The 16,921-nt window shown below is 38.1% G+C and overlaps 1 protein-coding gene and 1 non-coding gene across 12 annotated transcripts in view; both read left to right on the forward strand.

Moving 5' to 3' along the window:
- The window catches only part of COP1 (COP1 E3 ubiquitin ligase), a 128,441-nt gene extending 112,644 nt beyond the window's left edge, over positions 1–15,797 (forward strand). For 2 of the 11 annotated variants that reach the window (XM_036273097.1, XM_036273098.1), the window contains 2 exons: positions 13,325–13,369; positions 15,457–15,726. In XM_036273097.1, the coding sequence (XP_036128990.1) occupies positions 13,325–13,369; positions 15,457–15,474 (63 nt within the window). In that variant the 3' untranslated portion in view covers positions 15,475–15,726. Of the gene's footprint in view, positions 1–6,712; positions 6,760–13,324; positions 13,370–15,456 lie in introns of those variants that run through there. The other 9 variants (XM_036273095.1, XM_036273090.1, XM_036273094.1 and 6 more) reach the window with 9 other exon arrangements.
- LOC118638066 lies at positions 7,677–7,814 on the forward strand. Its single transcript, XR_004961031.1, has one exon.
- Positions 15,798–16,921: the final 1,124 nt, after the last annotated feature.

Here is a 16,921-nt window from a genome sequence, read left to right on the forward strand (position 1 = left end):
GCTTGAAAAGGAAATGCCATGCAACTGAGATGTTTTATAACCATAGTTTTTTGGCAACTTGGTATTAGTAATTCATATTATATATATTCTACCTCCCACACCCCACATTCACCTTGAAATAATGCTACAAAGCTAAGGTGAATTTCAGATAATACTCTTTATTCTTTATTTCTGTAATATCTTTTTTATCATCACTGCTTTATTCAGATACTGGAGTTGGATAAAGGAAATTATATATGTTCTGTATCTGGATCCTTCTGTGACATAACTCTTATTTGAAAATATTAGAATGAAATATAATACATTGATTTAAGAATGCAGGTGATTATTTCTGTTCTTACAAGATCGTGCCTGTATAAAGAAAAGAACACTTTTTTCTTTTTAATCCTCACCCAAGGATATTTCTCCATAGATTTTTATAGACAGAATGGCAAGGAGAGAGAGAGAGAGAAAGAAACATCAGTGTGAGAGAGACCTATCGATTGGTTGCCTCCCACAGCCAGGATGGAACCTGCAACCCAGGTACATGTCATTGACTGGGAATCAAACCCTCGACCCTTGGGTCCTCAGGCTGCCGCTCTAACCACCAAGCCAAACTGGCCAGGGCTGTTTTTATTGATTTGAGAGAGAGAGAGAAAGGAAAAAAACATCTATGAGAGAGAAACATCATTCAGTTGCCTCCCATACATGCCATGGCTGTGAATCAAATCTGCAACCTAGATACGTACCCTGACCAGGAATTGAACCTGCAACCTTTTGGTACATAAAATGATGCTCCAATCAACTGAGCTACCCAGCTAGGGCATAAAGGGACAATATTTTTGTTGCAGGAGGATCCTGAGACCATGGTGCCCCCTGCTGAGGCCACAGGTACCCTCATCTTTGTTTTAGGAGCACTGAATCACGTCATACATAGTTATCTAGTTTTGGGCCACCAATTCTAACTGGAGAGCTAATGGTAAAAGGCAATATTTATAAAGGACCCTTAAGACTCCCTTAGCTCTTCAAAAGTGATCAAAAAAATGTGTACTGTATCCTCAGGAAAAACATTGGTTTCTAACAGTAGGTATTTTTTGTGTGACTTGAAACACCAGGAATCACATTAAATGTTTCTGTAACTATAGAGTGAAGGATGTCAGAATAATGATTTCCATAATTTCCCTCCGTGAAATCAAGTCCAGCTAGAGTGACTTAGTTGGTTGAGCATTGTCCTGTGCACCGAAAAAAGGTTGCAGGTTCAATCCCCAGTCCAGACACACAGAGAAGGCAACCGATCAGTGTTTCTCTCACACTGATGTTGATCTCTCTCTCTCTCTCTCTCTCTCTCTCTCTCTCTTTTTCTCTCTGTCTCAGCATGTCTTCGGGGGAGGATTTTGGCGGGGGGAAAGAAGTTGACTTAGAAGTCAATTATGTTATCACTCGTACTATAACAAATTATAACCATATTAGGTGAAAACATCTTTTTCAATCATAAGTATATTTGTTCCGAAATATATTCTTTCTGTTCTTATTTCTAACAAAATTGTATATAATGAAACACTTATTCTAAACTGTTTTTAACTAAAACTTTGTGTTCTTAAACAGATCTTTTCTTTACCTAAATCTCTCAGGATTTCTATCCATTAAAAATATTTGCTGCATGAATTAATATAGTGCCTTCTACTATTATTTGTGTTCATGTCACAGATTTCTTAACCTGCAAACTCATTGGTAAAAAACATTATAGTGTATTAAGAAAGAGCACAAACTATAGAGCCAGGCTGCCTAGGTTGAAATCAGATTGCCCGCTTACTGCATCTGTTAGCTTGCTGAATTTTCTAACTGCACTGTGCTTTAGTTTCCTGTCTATAAAATGCTGATGGTAATAGTAACCTGCCTCTTAGGGTTTTTATGCAGTTTAGTTAAGTAATGTACATAAAGGGTTTAGAATAGTTTCTGGCATATAATAAGAGCTTTGTAAGTATTTGCTATTAACATCATTCGTTTTTTAATTACTTCTGGCACCAAACAAATTGTTTATACATAATGTGTAGCTAATGTATGATTCTTGCAATAAATGATATAATCCTTCAGGCTTGGCCTTTATCTTGTTTTTTTTGTATTATTAATTAGTAATTTTTGAAACCAAAGAAATGCTGCAGTAGTGGTGGGAGATACTTCTAAGATCTAATAGAGTCACTTAAAACTCATCAGGACTATAGCAGCTTAAGAAAACACTGACGTTGCCTGGCCGGTTTGGCTCAGCGGTTAGAGTGTTGGCCCACAGACCAGAGAGTCCCGGTTTCGGTTCCCGCTAAGGGCATGTACCTTGGTTGCAGTTTGTCCCCGGCCCTGGTTGGGGTCGTGTGGGTGGCAACCACTCGATGTGTCTCTCTCACATTGATGTTTCTCTCTTCCTCCCTTTCTCCCTCCTGTTCTATCTGAAGATAAATGCAAAAATGTCCTTGAGTGAGGATAAATAAAAATAAAACAAAACACTGATATAAGCATTCATTGGTACCTATATAGTTTTTTTCATAATTAGCATTTGTCCCTTGGGATAGAACATCTAGGCTTTTGCTGCCTATTTTCAAAAGCAATGAAAATTTTAAAGTGTGTGCAGCTTTAGTGGAATGTATTATTGGCTTAATCTTTTAGTTAGCTTTATATACTGTTTCTTCTCTTCATTTCGTTAGCGCTATTTCACAGTTCAGTCTTGTCTCAAAGAGACTTAACATAATTGTTTTTCCAATTTTTATAAGTTTTTATCTAAGAGATAGGCATCCCTCTCTGACTTAGTAAATGCTGTGTATAAAGCATCAGATTTCACTAAATACTAGGTAAGTTAACGCACATGTGAAAAGTCAGTCTACTTCCATTAAAGTGTAGAATACATCTATAATAAAATGTATTTATATCAATGATTTTCAAACCTGAGTGATTATCAGAATCACCTTGGGGTCTTCTCCTCTTCCCCTCCTTCCAAAATAACAAAGCAATTCTGCTCGTAGACCTATGAACCCATATGTTGGGGGAGGAAACAGGGTGGGTAAAGATTTATATTTTGAAAAGTTCCTCAGGTCTCCTTGGAAAATTATGTGAACAGTCAAGTTTGGAAACATGATTCATATTACCACCAGAAAGAGATCTGTTATACATTGTAACCAAGAGGCATAAATGGCTCTTGAGCATCTGCTGAAGAGGGAATAATTGTAATTATGAATACCTAACATCTGTTAGATTTTACTGTTCTCTCACACCTTCTAGAAGAAACATAAACAAAAAAAATAAGATGTGGTCTTTATCCTTTAATTTTAAAAAAAGCTACGTTTAGTATATATTAACTTCCACACTCATAAGCTGTTTCTCATCCTAAATTCTTCAGTGAACACTGAGAAGACAACATGCAAGAATCTTTTTCTTTCTTCTTTCCTTTCTTCATTTTGGTTTCCCATTTTCCTTTTATCTTTCCTTTCCATTTTTCTTTCCTCTAGTGGATGGTTTATAACACTGTAGGAAATTTTCCTGATTGGAAGAAGGCCAATCTGAATGAATTCCTGTCTGCCTTGGGCGCAGGAGAGCAGATCTGCGCGTGGGCCCTGACTTCCAGGAAGACTGGCTTCCATCTCCTCCTGAGTGCCCCACTTTCCCTGGTGTCCATGCTAGAGTGAGGTGGGGTAGAAAAGAGAAGCGGCAAGCAGGTGGTGGAAAACTGAAGCAAACCTGGAATTTATTTCTTCGTTAAGTAAATTACATTAAGTGTAAATATTCCTTAACCTTAATGTCCAGTAATATATGGACAGCCTCTGTGAAAACGTCTGTTGCATTAGATATTTTATGGTGAATATTATAAGGAAAACAAAATATGATTTAATGGGTCTGCTAGTTGACATTTTAAATATTTCACTATTGTCATTTTTTATATGTACTGTAATGGAATTTGACCTCTATTAAAATGGTTCTTACAATTTTTTTCTCATTTTTTTTAATTAGTGTTTGTCCTTCTGAAGTATGCCAATTTTGAAGCCTAGAATTGACACAGATCTATTTTTTTGTTTTGTTTTGTTTTTTACTTTTTTTTACAAGAAATGAGAAATATATTAGAGAATGCATTCTGAATTATACTGTTAACCTGAAATTTTATTATTACTCCACCTTGCTTAAAAATGTCCAAAATATTTTGAGATGGGAAAGGATTTGACTTTGGTTTCTAAATGTTTATGTTTTGATAGTTCCTACAAATTTTCATATTAGTAGTAGAAGGAAAGAGAGTGAATATTGAATATCATTTTCTTGATTTTGAATATTTTAATAAATACTACCTGAATTGGTTTTATATGCTGAAGTATATATATGGAAAACCACGGTTACTGGTTACAGAGTAAAATCTAAGCTTCCTTATGTGACATCTAATACCCTCTTTCATCAGGTCCCTCCCTACCTCCCCAGCAATGTCATCACCACTTGCATAGACACATTTAACACCCAGCAACACTGAACTACTTACAGAGCCTCAAGCGTCCTGTGAGGGGTTTGGTTTTGTTACCTTTATGCCTTTGCCCTTGCTGCTCGCTGTGTGCCAGGTTTCCTTTCCTGCACTTCTGTTCGATACCTACTACACCGCCATTGGACTGGAGTCCCTTCAAGTAGAGTGTTGAGTTTTGTAGCCACAGAAGTAGTAGAATGTTCATTGGTGGATGACTACCATTGAATTGATCTAGCCGTACCTTTTTTTCCATTGTAGAAATGATTTCTATTTCTAGTGAGGTATCCTTCAAACTTTCTGAATACTTCTGATGACAGGGATCTCCTGCTTCACAACTAAGCCCATTGTAGTTTTCCATAACTCTAAGTCTACAAAACTGTCTCATAAAAATAGCTCTCATTTCGTCTTCCATCACCTCATGAACTGTGCAAGAACTTGTGCTTCCACCTGCAGTAAAAGGCAGCGATGTCTGGATTAATTCTCATTGTGCTAGCCACGCTACCCAGTTTTCTGGATTAATTCTCACTGTGCTAACCACGCTACCCAGTTTTCTGGATTAATTCTCACTGTGCTAGCCACTCTACCCAGTTTTACTTGAATCCTTGGAGGGTCCCATGTCACTTGGTAAAGTAAACAAAAAGTTCAGAACTGCATTTTATGAAGTTGTGCTGACTCCATGCATCTCACTTCGTCACGACTAGTTCGCAGCATGAGAATGAGGGGACGGAAGGGAGGACGTTCAGCAGCATGCGAGCTGTGCTAGTGCAGCGACAGCCCAGCTTTCGGCTCCCGTCCACCTTACTCACTGTGAGTCTCCACAGATCTCCATTGTGACGGTAGCGTCTGTGCTGGATTTCTGTGAGCCGTTCATGGAATGCAGATTCAGATACTGAATATCTCCTTCTTATCCAAACAAATTTATATAGATTTGTGAAAGTTACAAATAAAATTTTACACATATAAGTATTCTCACTACACTTAAAAGCTTCCTCATGTTAAAAACTCTTGTCCTGTTGATCTTGGTTTTCTCTTGTCCTTGCGTGGGATCTGGTAGAGAAGCACTCAAAATGAAAGTGATGATAATAAGTACATCTTTCCTCCTCACTTCCCTCCTCGCCAGCCCCTGACCCAAACAGAGAAATGCCGAACTCTTCTTTCTCCGAGTCCAACATTTATAGACAGTTTCAATATCTATGCTAGTCTTTTTCAAAGTATGGTCTTCTAATATCTACTTAAGAATTATTAAGCACCTGAAATATGTATTTAAAAAGCAGATTTCTGAACCCTTGACTTATTCATAAGTCAGAGTTTCTGAGGGTGAAACCCAGGAACCTTCAATTTGTTGTTGTTTTTTTTGAGATACATCAATCTCTTATTTTATTAAATAGAATTACATGGGAGAAAGAAGCAAAGCTCTCATCCCTGACACATCCAGTCTTGATCCCATTGTGGACATTTGTAGAGATCCACGCTGTTACCGTGTGAGACGGGGAAGAAAGTTTCCAGCGGTAACGACCACAGCCCGGTCTTCACAGGGGTGACAGGCACTGTCTCAGACCCTTCCAGGAGCCACCTAAGGAGACTTTCCTTGGAAGTTGGTCACTTTGGAAAGATTTGTAAAGACTAACTCTAAGGGCACCATTGGGTAGTGATAGGCTGGGGTTCTTTGTGATCTCCTCACTGGTAAAAAGAAGAGCTAGTCATTGTAATGCTTATACTAAATCAGGGTCTTAAAGCTGGAGTCAAAGATCTGTCTCCCAGAAGGCAGCACGTCTAGATGTTTAATCAGCCAAATTTGACCAAACATTTACCAATTTATTATAAAGGCTATAGCTCAGGAACAGCCAAATGGAAAATGTACATAGGAAGAGGTATTGGCGGGGGTGGTGTGGCCTGGGGCTTCTGTACCTTCTCTGGGCAAGTCATGTTTCCATTTCCATCTCTTCAGTGTGTTCACCAACTCAGAAGTTCCAGAACTTCCATTTTCACATGTCCATGGGACTCATACATAATATAAAGTGCTATCACATAATCAGGTTTTGAGCCCTTTCTATTTTTATATTTGCTTTATAAGAAATTTGTTGAATTAACAAATAAATTTTACTTAATTAAATTTTCAAAGACCCTAACTGGCCACAGAATAAGTGAAGGAAATTTGAATCAGGCAGTGAGCTCTTTGGGGATTTTTTCTGTACAACTAAAAGAAATTTATTCTGAAATGCTATTCCTTTGATTTTTTCCTTTCAGCCTCTGACAGATTAACATCCTTGTTTCCCTTTGGCTTTATCATTCTTGTAAGTTATAAAAATTCTATGAAGTACCTATGATTAGCTGTTTTATAGTTGAAGAAATTAAGTCTCGAAGAGGGTTAAGAAATACTGTGACAGAACCAAAATGCAGGTCAAGGTTTCCCTGTCTTAAGTCCATTGCTCTTTCTTTCTCTGTTACATGGTATAGCTGAAATAGTACAGAAGTCTTGAAACAGTGTTACCAGAGTATTCCGGAGGGATTCTTTTTAATATGTCTCTATTAAAAAGGGAGGGAGAGAAACATCGATTGCCTCCTGCACATCCCCTACTGGGGATCAAGCATGTGCCCCAACAGGAATTGAACTGGCAACCTCTCAGTACATGGGATGATGCTTAACAAACTGAGCCCCACGGGACGGGGCAATTCTGGTGGAATTTTGCAAATACGTTAGTAGATAGTCACAGTTCCACTCCCAGAGGCCCTGCTCGGTACAGGAGGTTTTTCCCTGTCGGACGTGCCATTGCCAGCACATGGCTCTCCAGCTTCATTCAGAAGAGCATCCAAGACCTGGAGGTATTGGCATGTGAAGGAAGCGGTAGGTGTCTGCAGGTAGTATTTGAGTGCTCTGTGGTCAGGGAAGCTAAGTCGACAGGGCCTCTTGGTCAGAAGGGGGAGACTTTGGAAAGAAAGCATTAGGGATGAAGGAAGGGCGGTGAATGTGGGGATACTTCTGTGTATCTCAGTCCTTTTTCCCTTGTACATGCTCTTTTCTCCCTGAGTAAAGATCACTTTGGGTCTGTATGTTGTAGTATGTCTTTTTGATGGTTCTTGAATCCCGTTTATCTTCCATAACTTGTTTGAATGCATTCAGGTGTGTTTAAATGAGAATCTGATGCAGTCAGGAAGTTGGTATAGAAAAGACTGGATAGCAAAACATTTCTTAGTAATGATGCACACCAAAAATGGAACCTGCAGGTACCAAACATGTGGACAAATGAAAAATGCTTTGTCTACAAATTGCAGTGATCCTACATAAACATGGAGGCCTCTGTCTGCCTTAGCACAGCTGGCTAAGTCTGATCGTTCCCCTCCACACAAGCTTCAGAACCTCACTCCAGGGATCGCTTCCCTTGCCATTTTCTTAATACCTCTGCTGATTAAGTATATTGGATTTTCTTTAATATGGGGGTGACATTGGTTAATAAAATTATGTAGTTTTCAGGTGTACAGTTCTATCATATATCATCTGTATATTCGAAGTCAAATCTTCTGTCATCATTTATCCCCCCTTTACCCTCTTCTTCCTCCCAAACAGTGTACTGGGTTATTAATAGACCAACAAGTGAGCTTACTTCTCCATCTTAACTGGTTTTTGAGGAATCTTATGTTTTTTGAAAATAAGTATTGTTTGTTTGTTTCAGGAAGCTACAGACAGGAAGTGGAATGAATATAGAAATATTATTTTTCTGAGGGACCACATTGGCTTCACTAATCCAGGGTCATCAGTAAAGGTCAATCAGTATTTTAGATGTGAAGGAGCTAATCATAGGTGGCTTTTGTGAAGTTTTTCTCATTAAGAATTGATTTGCCATTAGGAAGATGCTTTTTCCAAAATACAATATATATAATCTTTTACTGTAACCAAATTTCAGAAATGACTATTTCCGGGGCGGGGTAGGGGTGGGGAGCTGGCTATTAAGTATTAAATTCCTAGTAGTAAATTTGAAATCTCAGTTTTTCCTGGAGTGTGTTCTGCCGTCGGTGTGGGGTGGGTGGCAGTGGCGTTTCTACTGCACTGAGTGAGGTGTGATATTTACACCAAGGTGTGCTGATGAGCCAGCTACAGCTGTGCCTTTATTTATAACTGATTGTGTGAGAATCCTGTTTGTGGTTCTGAAAACCCCATATTTTTTACTCAGCAGTTATTGCATCAGACAGTTGTTGAATAACTAGCCTTATTTTTCTAGGTTCTTGAGACGTCCTTAGTCTACTCTCGTCTTCATTTTAATGGACCATTTTAAGATTTTTTTTACTTGTATTATTTTTGCTCTGTTTCTTTGCTTGATAAATTCAAATCTAGAGTCTCAACTCTTCACTGAAATGCCCTCCAGCTAAAACTCCTGAACACGAGGGAATAGAAAGCCTTATGACTGCAACTATCTCAACGTGTGTGTCCAGTGTACTTGAAAGGTGTTTGTCACCACTCCTCATTATCCTCTGGGTGTCTCGGCCAAGGCCAGGAAATGTCCCCGTGTTCTTCAGTTCTTTGCAGTGCCCCTGTCTTTTTTAGTCTACTTGCTGCCATATTCTTCCATGTAGCTATGTGTGTGCCCTCACCATTTTCTGCAATATCATATATGTCCCTTAAGATTTTCTTAGCACAGAATCCAGTAAATCTAGTAGATGACAGCAGGCTTCTACTCAAACCAGATATGTGAATATAGGAATCCAGTGATCCTCATTTATAGCAAATCAAAGCTGATGATTTTAATTAAAAATAGGCTTATTTGAATGTAAAGGCAGGTGAGTATTTTGTATACTGTACCAACACCATCAGTTACACATCTTTCTTTGCTTTTTGAGGTTTTATGAAAGCTCAAACTTTGATCCTCATTATATAAATTTTAATCCCATTGAAGATGGATATTTGCTATGTCTTGACTGTTGTATTTAAAAATTGGATGGAACTGTAACTGCTTTTTCCCCCCCTTTATTGATTTTTAGAGAGAGAGGAAGTGAGAGGGAGAGATAGAAACATCGATGAGAGAGAACATCAGTTGGCCGCCTCCTGCATGCCCCCCACTGGGGATCGGGCCCACAATCTGGGCATGTGTCCTGACTGGGAATAGAACCAGCAACCTCTTGGTGTGTGGGTCAACACTCAGCCACTGAGCCACACTGGCCAGACTGTAACTGCTTTGATGGCCCTCGGGAGTGGGGAACGTCTGGCCCACGGGCCATTAAGTTGGGTGCAGGGAGGAAATAGGATAGTCTGTGATACTTCGCTGTACAAATTCCAGCTACCCTACAGATACCCTGAGCTTACTTCTTTGTTTCCTATGTTCTTAGACTCCTCTTGGCTCTATTTAGATTCCCCTTTTTTACTATGTGGTCCAGAAATTGCTTCCAATCCGAAAGCCTAGGCAGGTATAGGACTCACCGCATCTCTTTCCCTTCTCATAAGAATCACAGTCCTGCACTACTTGTCCATTGTTGTCATATATATTTTGTTTAATTTTCTAGCTGGTGAGAGAGCAGATTTGTTCCACTTACTCTGCCATGACCGAAATGGAAGTTGTTTGGGTTTTTTACATTTTTAAATCTATAATAAAATTAATTTACTTTTAAAATCAATTATGTTTATCTCTGGGAATAAGTCCTCCACTTGCAAACTAGGTGAATAATTGTTATTTCTCAACTTGCTTAGGATTTTAATATATTAGCCATGATGGCACTTTTATAGGCAGTCTAGCAAAGAGAAAACTCCCAGTGGAGGCTAGTTTTGTTTCAGTGTGAGCATAGTATCACTCGCTCTGTAAGCAAGTTGGTGTTTGTGTATGTGTCTTCTATTTTTATAAAACACTTGCTGCTAATTTTTGCATTATCTTTTCTTAATCTCTTTATATTAAGAAGAAAATATTAGGTGCAGTGTTAGCTTAACCTTGAGGAGAGTTTATAGCAAAACTGTCAGTTTCCAAGAAAGAAGGAGAAAATGAGAATTACTGGCTAGCACTTCTGTTTCCCCTTGCAAGTAAAAACAACTCACTGAGCCAGAACTTATTTACATTCAGGCTCTGGCAGACTACAGCTACAGCTAAGAATTACCAGTCATTCAAAATACAAACAAATATCACTCAAAACCTACAGTAATAACCTTGTTCTTACCACTTTCCTACCTGTATGCTGAAGTGCAATAGCTGGTTTTATTTTATTGGTTTTATGGGCACCTTTTAGCAACCATTCTTTTTTTATTGAATTTATTGGGTTGACGTTGGTTAATAATATCTGTTGCGTGCAAAAATTAATTTTTCTTCAGCCAATACCTGACTGTTTAAAGATAGTTTAATCCCATTTTTATAAGTTTGTGGTCTTGCAAGAAGGGGGCATACTGAAATGTGAAACTATTATTTTTCTTTCATTATTTGTTAATATAAATAGTTTTGAATGTTTCTACGAATTCTTAGGACACCCTGTCACCTATATGTTAGTCCTAAAAGAAGGCGCTCACTTCGTGTGTTGACTTATTGTAAATGAAATATGTATCTGTCTCCACAGGAATGGATGTTCAGTGTTAACCCTCTGGTAGCATCTAATATAGTACCCTCTGTTAATGCCATCATAGTCCTGAGGTCACAAGACATTGTCTCTTACTGTTGGATAGTTATAAGTTTCTTTCTCCTTGGGTTTAGTATGTTAATTGTACAGACTTCAAACTCCTCTTATGTGGTGATGTATTATTTAATTGAGCCTAATCTGTATGATACTGTATGATAATATACCATACTTTTCCAAGCACTTCCACTAAGAAACAGAAGTTTGAATTATGTAATTTATAATCTGTGTAACTGGCAGGGTGCCCCTCATCTCGACCCGGTTTTGCTGCCTTCATCCTTGATATTAAAAGGTGACTAGAATTAAAATGGCAAAAAGAGATAGAACTTGGGGCTATAAAATTCTCACCATCCCATCATTGTGTGTTCCCATAGCAGAGGGGGCAATTTCGGGTGGCTGTGGCTTCCTAGGAGACTGGAGTCTTTCCTGAAACAGAAACTAGATTAGTCATTGCTACTTGTGGCTTCATTTCTGGAAGGTGTTCAGAGAATAATCATATCTGGGTTTAACCTGGATATTAAAACTAATTCTAATAACAAATACTGTATTACCTGTGTTACTATTTTTAAGAATACATTTAAGGGAAAACCTCAGCCAGGGAAATGCTGGTGCAGAGGAGGGAGAAGTTTTCCTTAACCTCACAGGAGAAAAGCATACAGATTTATTTTATTTAAGTTTTGTGTGACACAGGAAATTTCATAAGGAAGACCCAAAGAAACAGGTCTGTGTGATGAAGAGTGGCAGTCGTGTAGAAATGTGGTAGGTTATGAAGCACAGGGCCTGTTCGTTCAGATTCTTCTTGGCATCCCTTTGTCTTTGGAGATAAGGCCGTTCCTTTCTTTGCATATAGGGTGGGCACTGCTCATACGAGGGTTTTATGGCCTGTCTCAGGTGTGTGGAGGGTGGTCAGAGTGACCTTCCTGCTTCTACTGTTTTCTCAGACTCCTTTAGCTTAAAGTATGCAATATGCCGAGGTGCCATATTTCAAGGTTGTGTGTCTGAAGCCCCATCGTGAGTAGTTCCCATGTCCACCCCAGAAAAAACATTTCTTTATTCCTTCTTTATAGAACTAGGACCATGGATTTTATCACCACCAACTACAACCAAGGAATATTCTGTTACCAAAAATGTGAGGGATGATGGAAAAATTATTTCCTCTTACACCTGTAGCAGAAATATGAGCATTTTGCAAAAGGAACTTGACTAGGAATCAAAGGGAAGTGAAAAAATAGCAATGTATAAGTTTGTAGAGTGCGGATTTCTTATGGCAGGTAACTGAAGTTTAACTCAGATTAGCTAAAGTAACTTCCCAATATACAGATCAAGAGTTTTCTTTCTTCGACAATCACTTTGTCATGAAGCCTGTAGGATATTCAGGCAGATCCTACTCTTCATTGAGGTTTGACCACTTTATCTGTTCCTCATAGCTGTTGTTTGGACTTGGTCATTCCATCAGTCATGTGGCCTCCATGACAGTTTTGAGTCTCTTTACCTCCTTTTAGCTGCCTGCTCTGAAAAGTAAAGACTTGTATACACTTCCACGCTCCAGAGGTCCTGACTCTTGGTTTCCAGCAGAAGACCTGATCCAGCTCTTCCTGCTTCCTGGTTCCCTCTGCTAAACGAAGTCTGTCCCTTTCTTTCCTATTCATCCTGTTTGCCAGAGAAATTTTTTTCCCTAAATCTTTGAATATAAAAATATGTTACTACATACATTCTATTTCAAGTAATTACCAAAGTTATTTAAAATGCATATGCTAAGTGATAGAATAATCAAAAAGAAATATAGCCTTCCTTCTCTCTGATGAATATTCACATTTGTTTGTTTTCCTAATAACCAAATAGCTGTCCATAGAGATTTATGCCAGAGATGTTGGCAGCATTTACATCAGTTCCTGGTGTTTTATGAGAAGAAAATGAATGAAGGGGAAGTGTTCTATGGAAAGGATTGTGCACTTTGTTTCTCTCAAGTTATTTTTATTGGTGTTTTATTCCTGTCCTTGTTTCTCTTGGCTTTCCTTCTAGTACTGATCTATTTCTCTTTACATTGGAAAGTTTCCTACTTTGCTTCCAACTTTATTATTTTTATTAAAACTTAATCTTCAAAATATGGAATTTTGTATTTAAAGTTTGTAGTTGTAAATATTTTAGAGTTGGTGCTCCACTTCAGATTCTATTGGTGTTTTAGGGTGAAGGGAAGAAAGAAGGCTGAAGAGGAAATATCTCTCTGTCCTCCAGAGAATCCTTCTCTATACTTTAAAAGTTCTTTTTCTTTTCTAGGAGTCCAATGTGCTGATTGCTGCTAACAGTCAGGGTACAATTAAGGTAAGCTGTTTATTTTATACATCTCTGTTTTAAACTCAGTTCCATTTTTAGACTATAACTGTACCATGGAAATACTGAGTTGTACTAAGTCATAGAGGTATTTCCAAATCATGGGTCTCTGTCTGCCTGGACATGGTTTTGATTGAAGGGGAAAAGAATAAGTAGCAACTATGGAGAAGATGATAGTACTTGTTAGAGGTTACATGAATGCTGAATGGATTGATCAGTGGTCAGAATGGAAAACAGGCAAAGACCGTTAAGCATTCGCTTTGGGCCAAGCACTGTTCAGCTTCTGTTAGCCAGTGCAATGACGCCTGAGGACATTCAGTGGACAAGGTCCAAGATGTAGCTGGAGACACTTAGACATTCACCAGATTTAAAAATATCTTGCTCTCTTCTTCATGTATCTCTTCCCTGACAAGTAGAATTTTTCTCAGTTGCCAAGGGAAAAAAGGGTATTTTAGTGTTCTTTTGAAAATTGGTTGATCACGTGATCTTGCCATTAGTGTCATCTGAAATTTAAATGTCTGGGCACACAGTCTGTGTCTAATTCATGTATAGTTTTCCCCTGACTTTTTTTTTTTTTTGTAGTTAGGAGCTTACAGAAGTGAAAACTGGATCTAATTATACCATTAGATATTTAGCACTTGGGCACAATATATTGGACAAATAAATCCTGAGCTAAGCAGTGAACTTTTTAAACAAAATACCATTTTGGAAGAGGTTTTTAGTATAGGGGTTTGACCAGCACTTATTATGTGGATACCAGTTCTTTCCACATACTCTCTGCTAATATAGACATATCAGGAAGTTGTTTATTTATTTTTTTTAATATTTATCTATTTCCCCTGCCACTTAGTTTTACCATGGCTGCCTTCTCATCCTGAGTGGGGAATGACCTAGCAACCAAAAGAGCAGATCTGAGCCTAAACCCTGTCCTACAGATGAAGGGAGCCAACTCGAAGCAGACTGTACTGTTAGCTGGTCAAACTAATTGACACGGTGTACTCCCTTCCATGCAGCTAGTTTCTCTGTTTGGGGAGCCTCCCTGGAGAGCTTGCGTGAAAACCTGGCTTTTGATCTGATCAGTGTTACGTTCTGGAAGCCGCAAGCAAAATGGTAGAAGGTCTTGGAATCTGTTTTAAGTGGCTCTCTGGTCTCTCAGTCCCCCTTTATCTTACTCTCATGGCCAGTCGTTGAGAAGGTGCACCTCATTCTTCTGTGACTTTGGCCTTTGAGACAGTTGGGGTTGCTAAAGTAGCTGCAGAAGCTCAGAATTATAGATGTACTTACAGAATCTTAGTGACAAGTCTAAGATTTTGTTCAATTGCATTATGTTAAGTAGTTTGATTGCTAACGATAAAGACACAAACCATTCTGGAAGCACAAGTATAAGTTAAGCCTTAGTACTAACAAAAAGGGAAAGTTGCTTCTTTAATTCTCTGTCACCTAGAATTGCAGTCTCCATCTTACATTATTCTTTTTCACAGTGGCTTGTAATTTTCCTCATGTTCTGTGTTCTTTAGCCATTTCTTCTATTTTTATAACTGATTATTACTGCTTCTATTGCTTATTTTTAATTTCAGCAATTTCACACCTTTCTTGTATAACAAGATACTACTTTAATAACTTACAAAACACCTTGACAACAGATGATTAACTAGAAAATATATGAAGCAATAGCCAAAGGCAAGATTGTAGGTCCTGTATACCTTGATCACTATAAATTGTTTATCAGGGAGAAATAAATAGATTAAAACCCTAAACAGCAGTACTTAACATTTTCTTAAGAATATGAAAAGATATCAACATACATATCTATTCCAAAAATGTAATATTCGTGCAATGCATCGGCCAGTTTCTTTGCCCACATGTTATGTAGTTTATCTTGAAGGTTTTCTAGTTAACGGTACAAGTGACTAATCTGAAAGGATTAATGTGTATCTAATTCCTTCAAATTCTTTGGCATTTTAGCAGTTAGGAAAAGTTTTCCTGATTTAGTTCTACATTTATAATATAGTGAGATTCATTAAACTCTATATTTTAAAACTTTTTATTAAACTTATCCCTTTTCCCCCCCTAATTAGGTGCTGGAGTTGGTATGAATGGTTTACTCAAGTTAAATTGTACTTGATTCTACTGAAATACATCTGCAACTGACAATGAGAGAAGACAGAAACTGTCACGTCAAGTCTCTCCTCAATGTCATCATGGGTTTTGGATTTGTTTTGAGTATTTTTCTTTTACTTTTTTTTCTCCTTTATGCCCGTTGGGACATTGGGAATACCCAGTGAACTTGCCACCATCAATGTAACTCTATGAACTTTGCTGCTGTTGGTGGTCTGGTTATCTAATTTTTGTGATAGGGAAACAAATTCTTTTGAATAAAAATAAATAACAAAAAATAATAAAAGTTTATTGAGCCACAGTTGAGCTGGGAAAGTTTTTGTCAGTTGTGGCAAGAAGTGGTAATCTCAAGAAGTAGCACACATGAGCTATAATATACCAGTGAGTGATTTTTAAGGTCCATATTTCCCGATCTCTTTGGAATTTTGTGTGTCAACGTATATCCGTCCCTCGCCACTTTGCACTTCGACTTTCGCAGCTTCATTTGCGGTTTTTTCAAATATACTCATTAAAAAGTTATCGAGACAGTGAAAATGATACAGCGCGCGCTCAGTTGTCTGAGTCAATTATACGCCCCTGTATTACAATTAAAATTAAAATTACTGTACGTATGGACTGTAGGCCTGTGTATTCGAGCACCCCAGGAATCCTTCAACGCCAGGTGCAACCGCTAGAGTCTGGAACAGATTCACCGCGATAAACGAGGGACGACTGTACACGGATTTCTTTCAGCGAATTTAATGTTTACAGTAGGTGGGAAGATTAACAGCTTTACCTTATGAATTCCTTTCTTCATTCTCTGACCAGATTTCTATCATCAGCAAGTACTGTAGTCATCAATCCCTCTGGATCTGACCAAGGATCTAAAATTTTGACTCATTAAGATCACATTCAAATAGAAAGAGAATGTTAGTCTGTGACAGGTATCTATCTCTGTCTTTGCCTTTGAAGTGTCACACATACATACCTTAAGCCTTGAATGCAGGCAAACCAATTTATTTTATAAAATCATAGCTATCACATAGTCATAGCTATTAGTACCATCTGGATGGAATGTAGACTTAGAGCAGCGGTCAGCAAACTTTCTGTAAAGAGCCATACAATAGGTATTTTAGGCTTTGTAGGTCGTAAGGTTTGTGTCGAAACTCTGCAACTCTTTGTAGCAGGAAAGTGGCCACCGACAGTATGTAAATAAGCGGGCATGTCTGTGAAACAGGTGGAGGGTTGGACCATCGTTTGCCTTTGACAGAGGAAAAAAATTTGAAGTCCTGTTACCCAAATTTCCAAGCTATTTAATCTCAGACTGTCTAGTTAATTTTCTAAATAGTTTTCAGTTTGTAAGAAGAAAGACATTAGTTAAGTGGCAGGTCAAGCAAAAGTAATGTGAAGCTTTCTGTTTGCACTACTTTAAAAGTCTGAATGCTT

This window comes from Molossus molossus, unplaced genomic scaffold (assembly GCF_014108415.1).
Source record: "Molossus molossus isolate mMolMol1 unplaced genomic scaffold, mMolMol1.p scaffold_m16_p_20, whole genome shotgun sequence".
Classification (NCBI taxonomy): domain Eukaryota; kingdom Metazoa; phylum Chordata; class Mammalia; order Chiroptera; family Molossidae; genus Molossus; species Molossus molossus.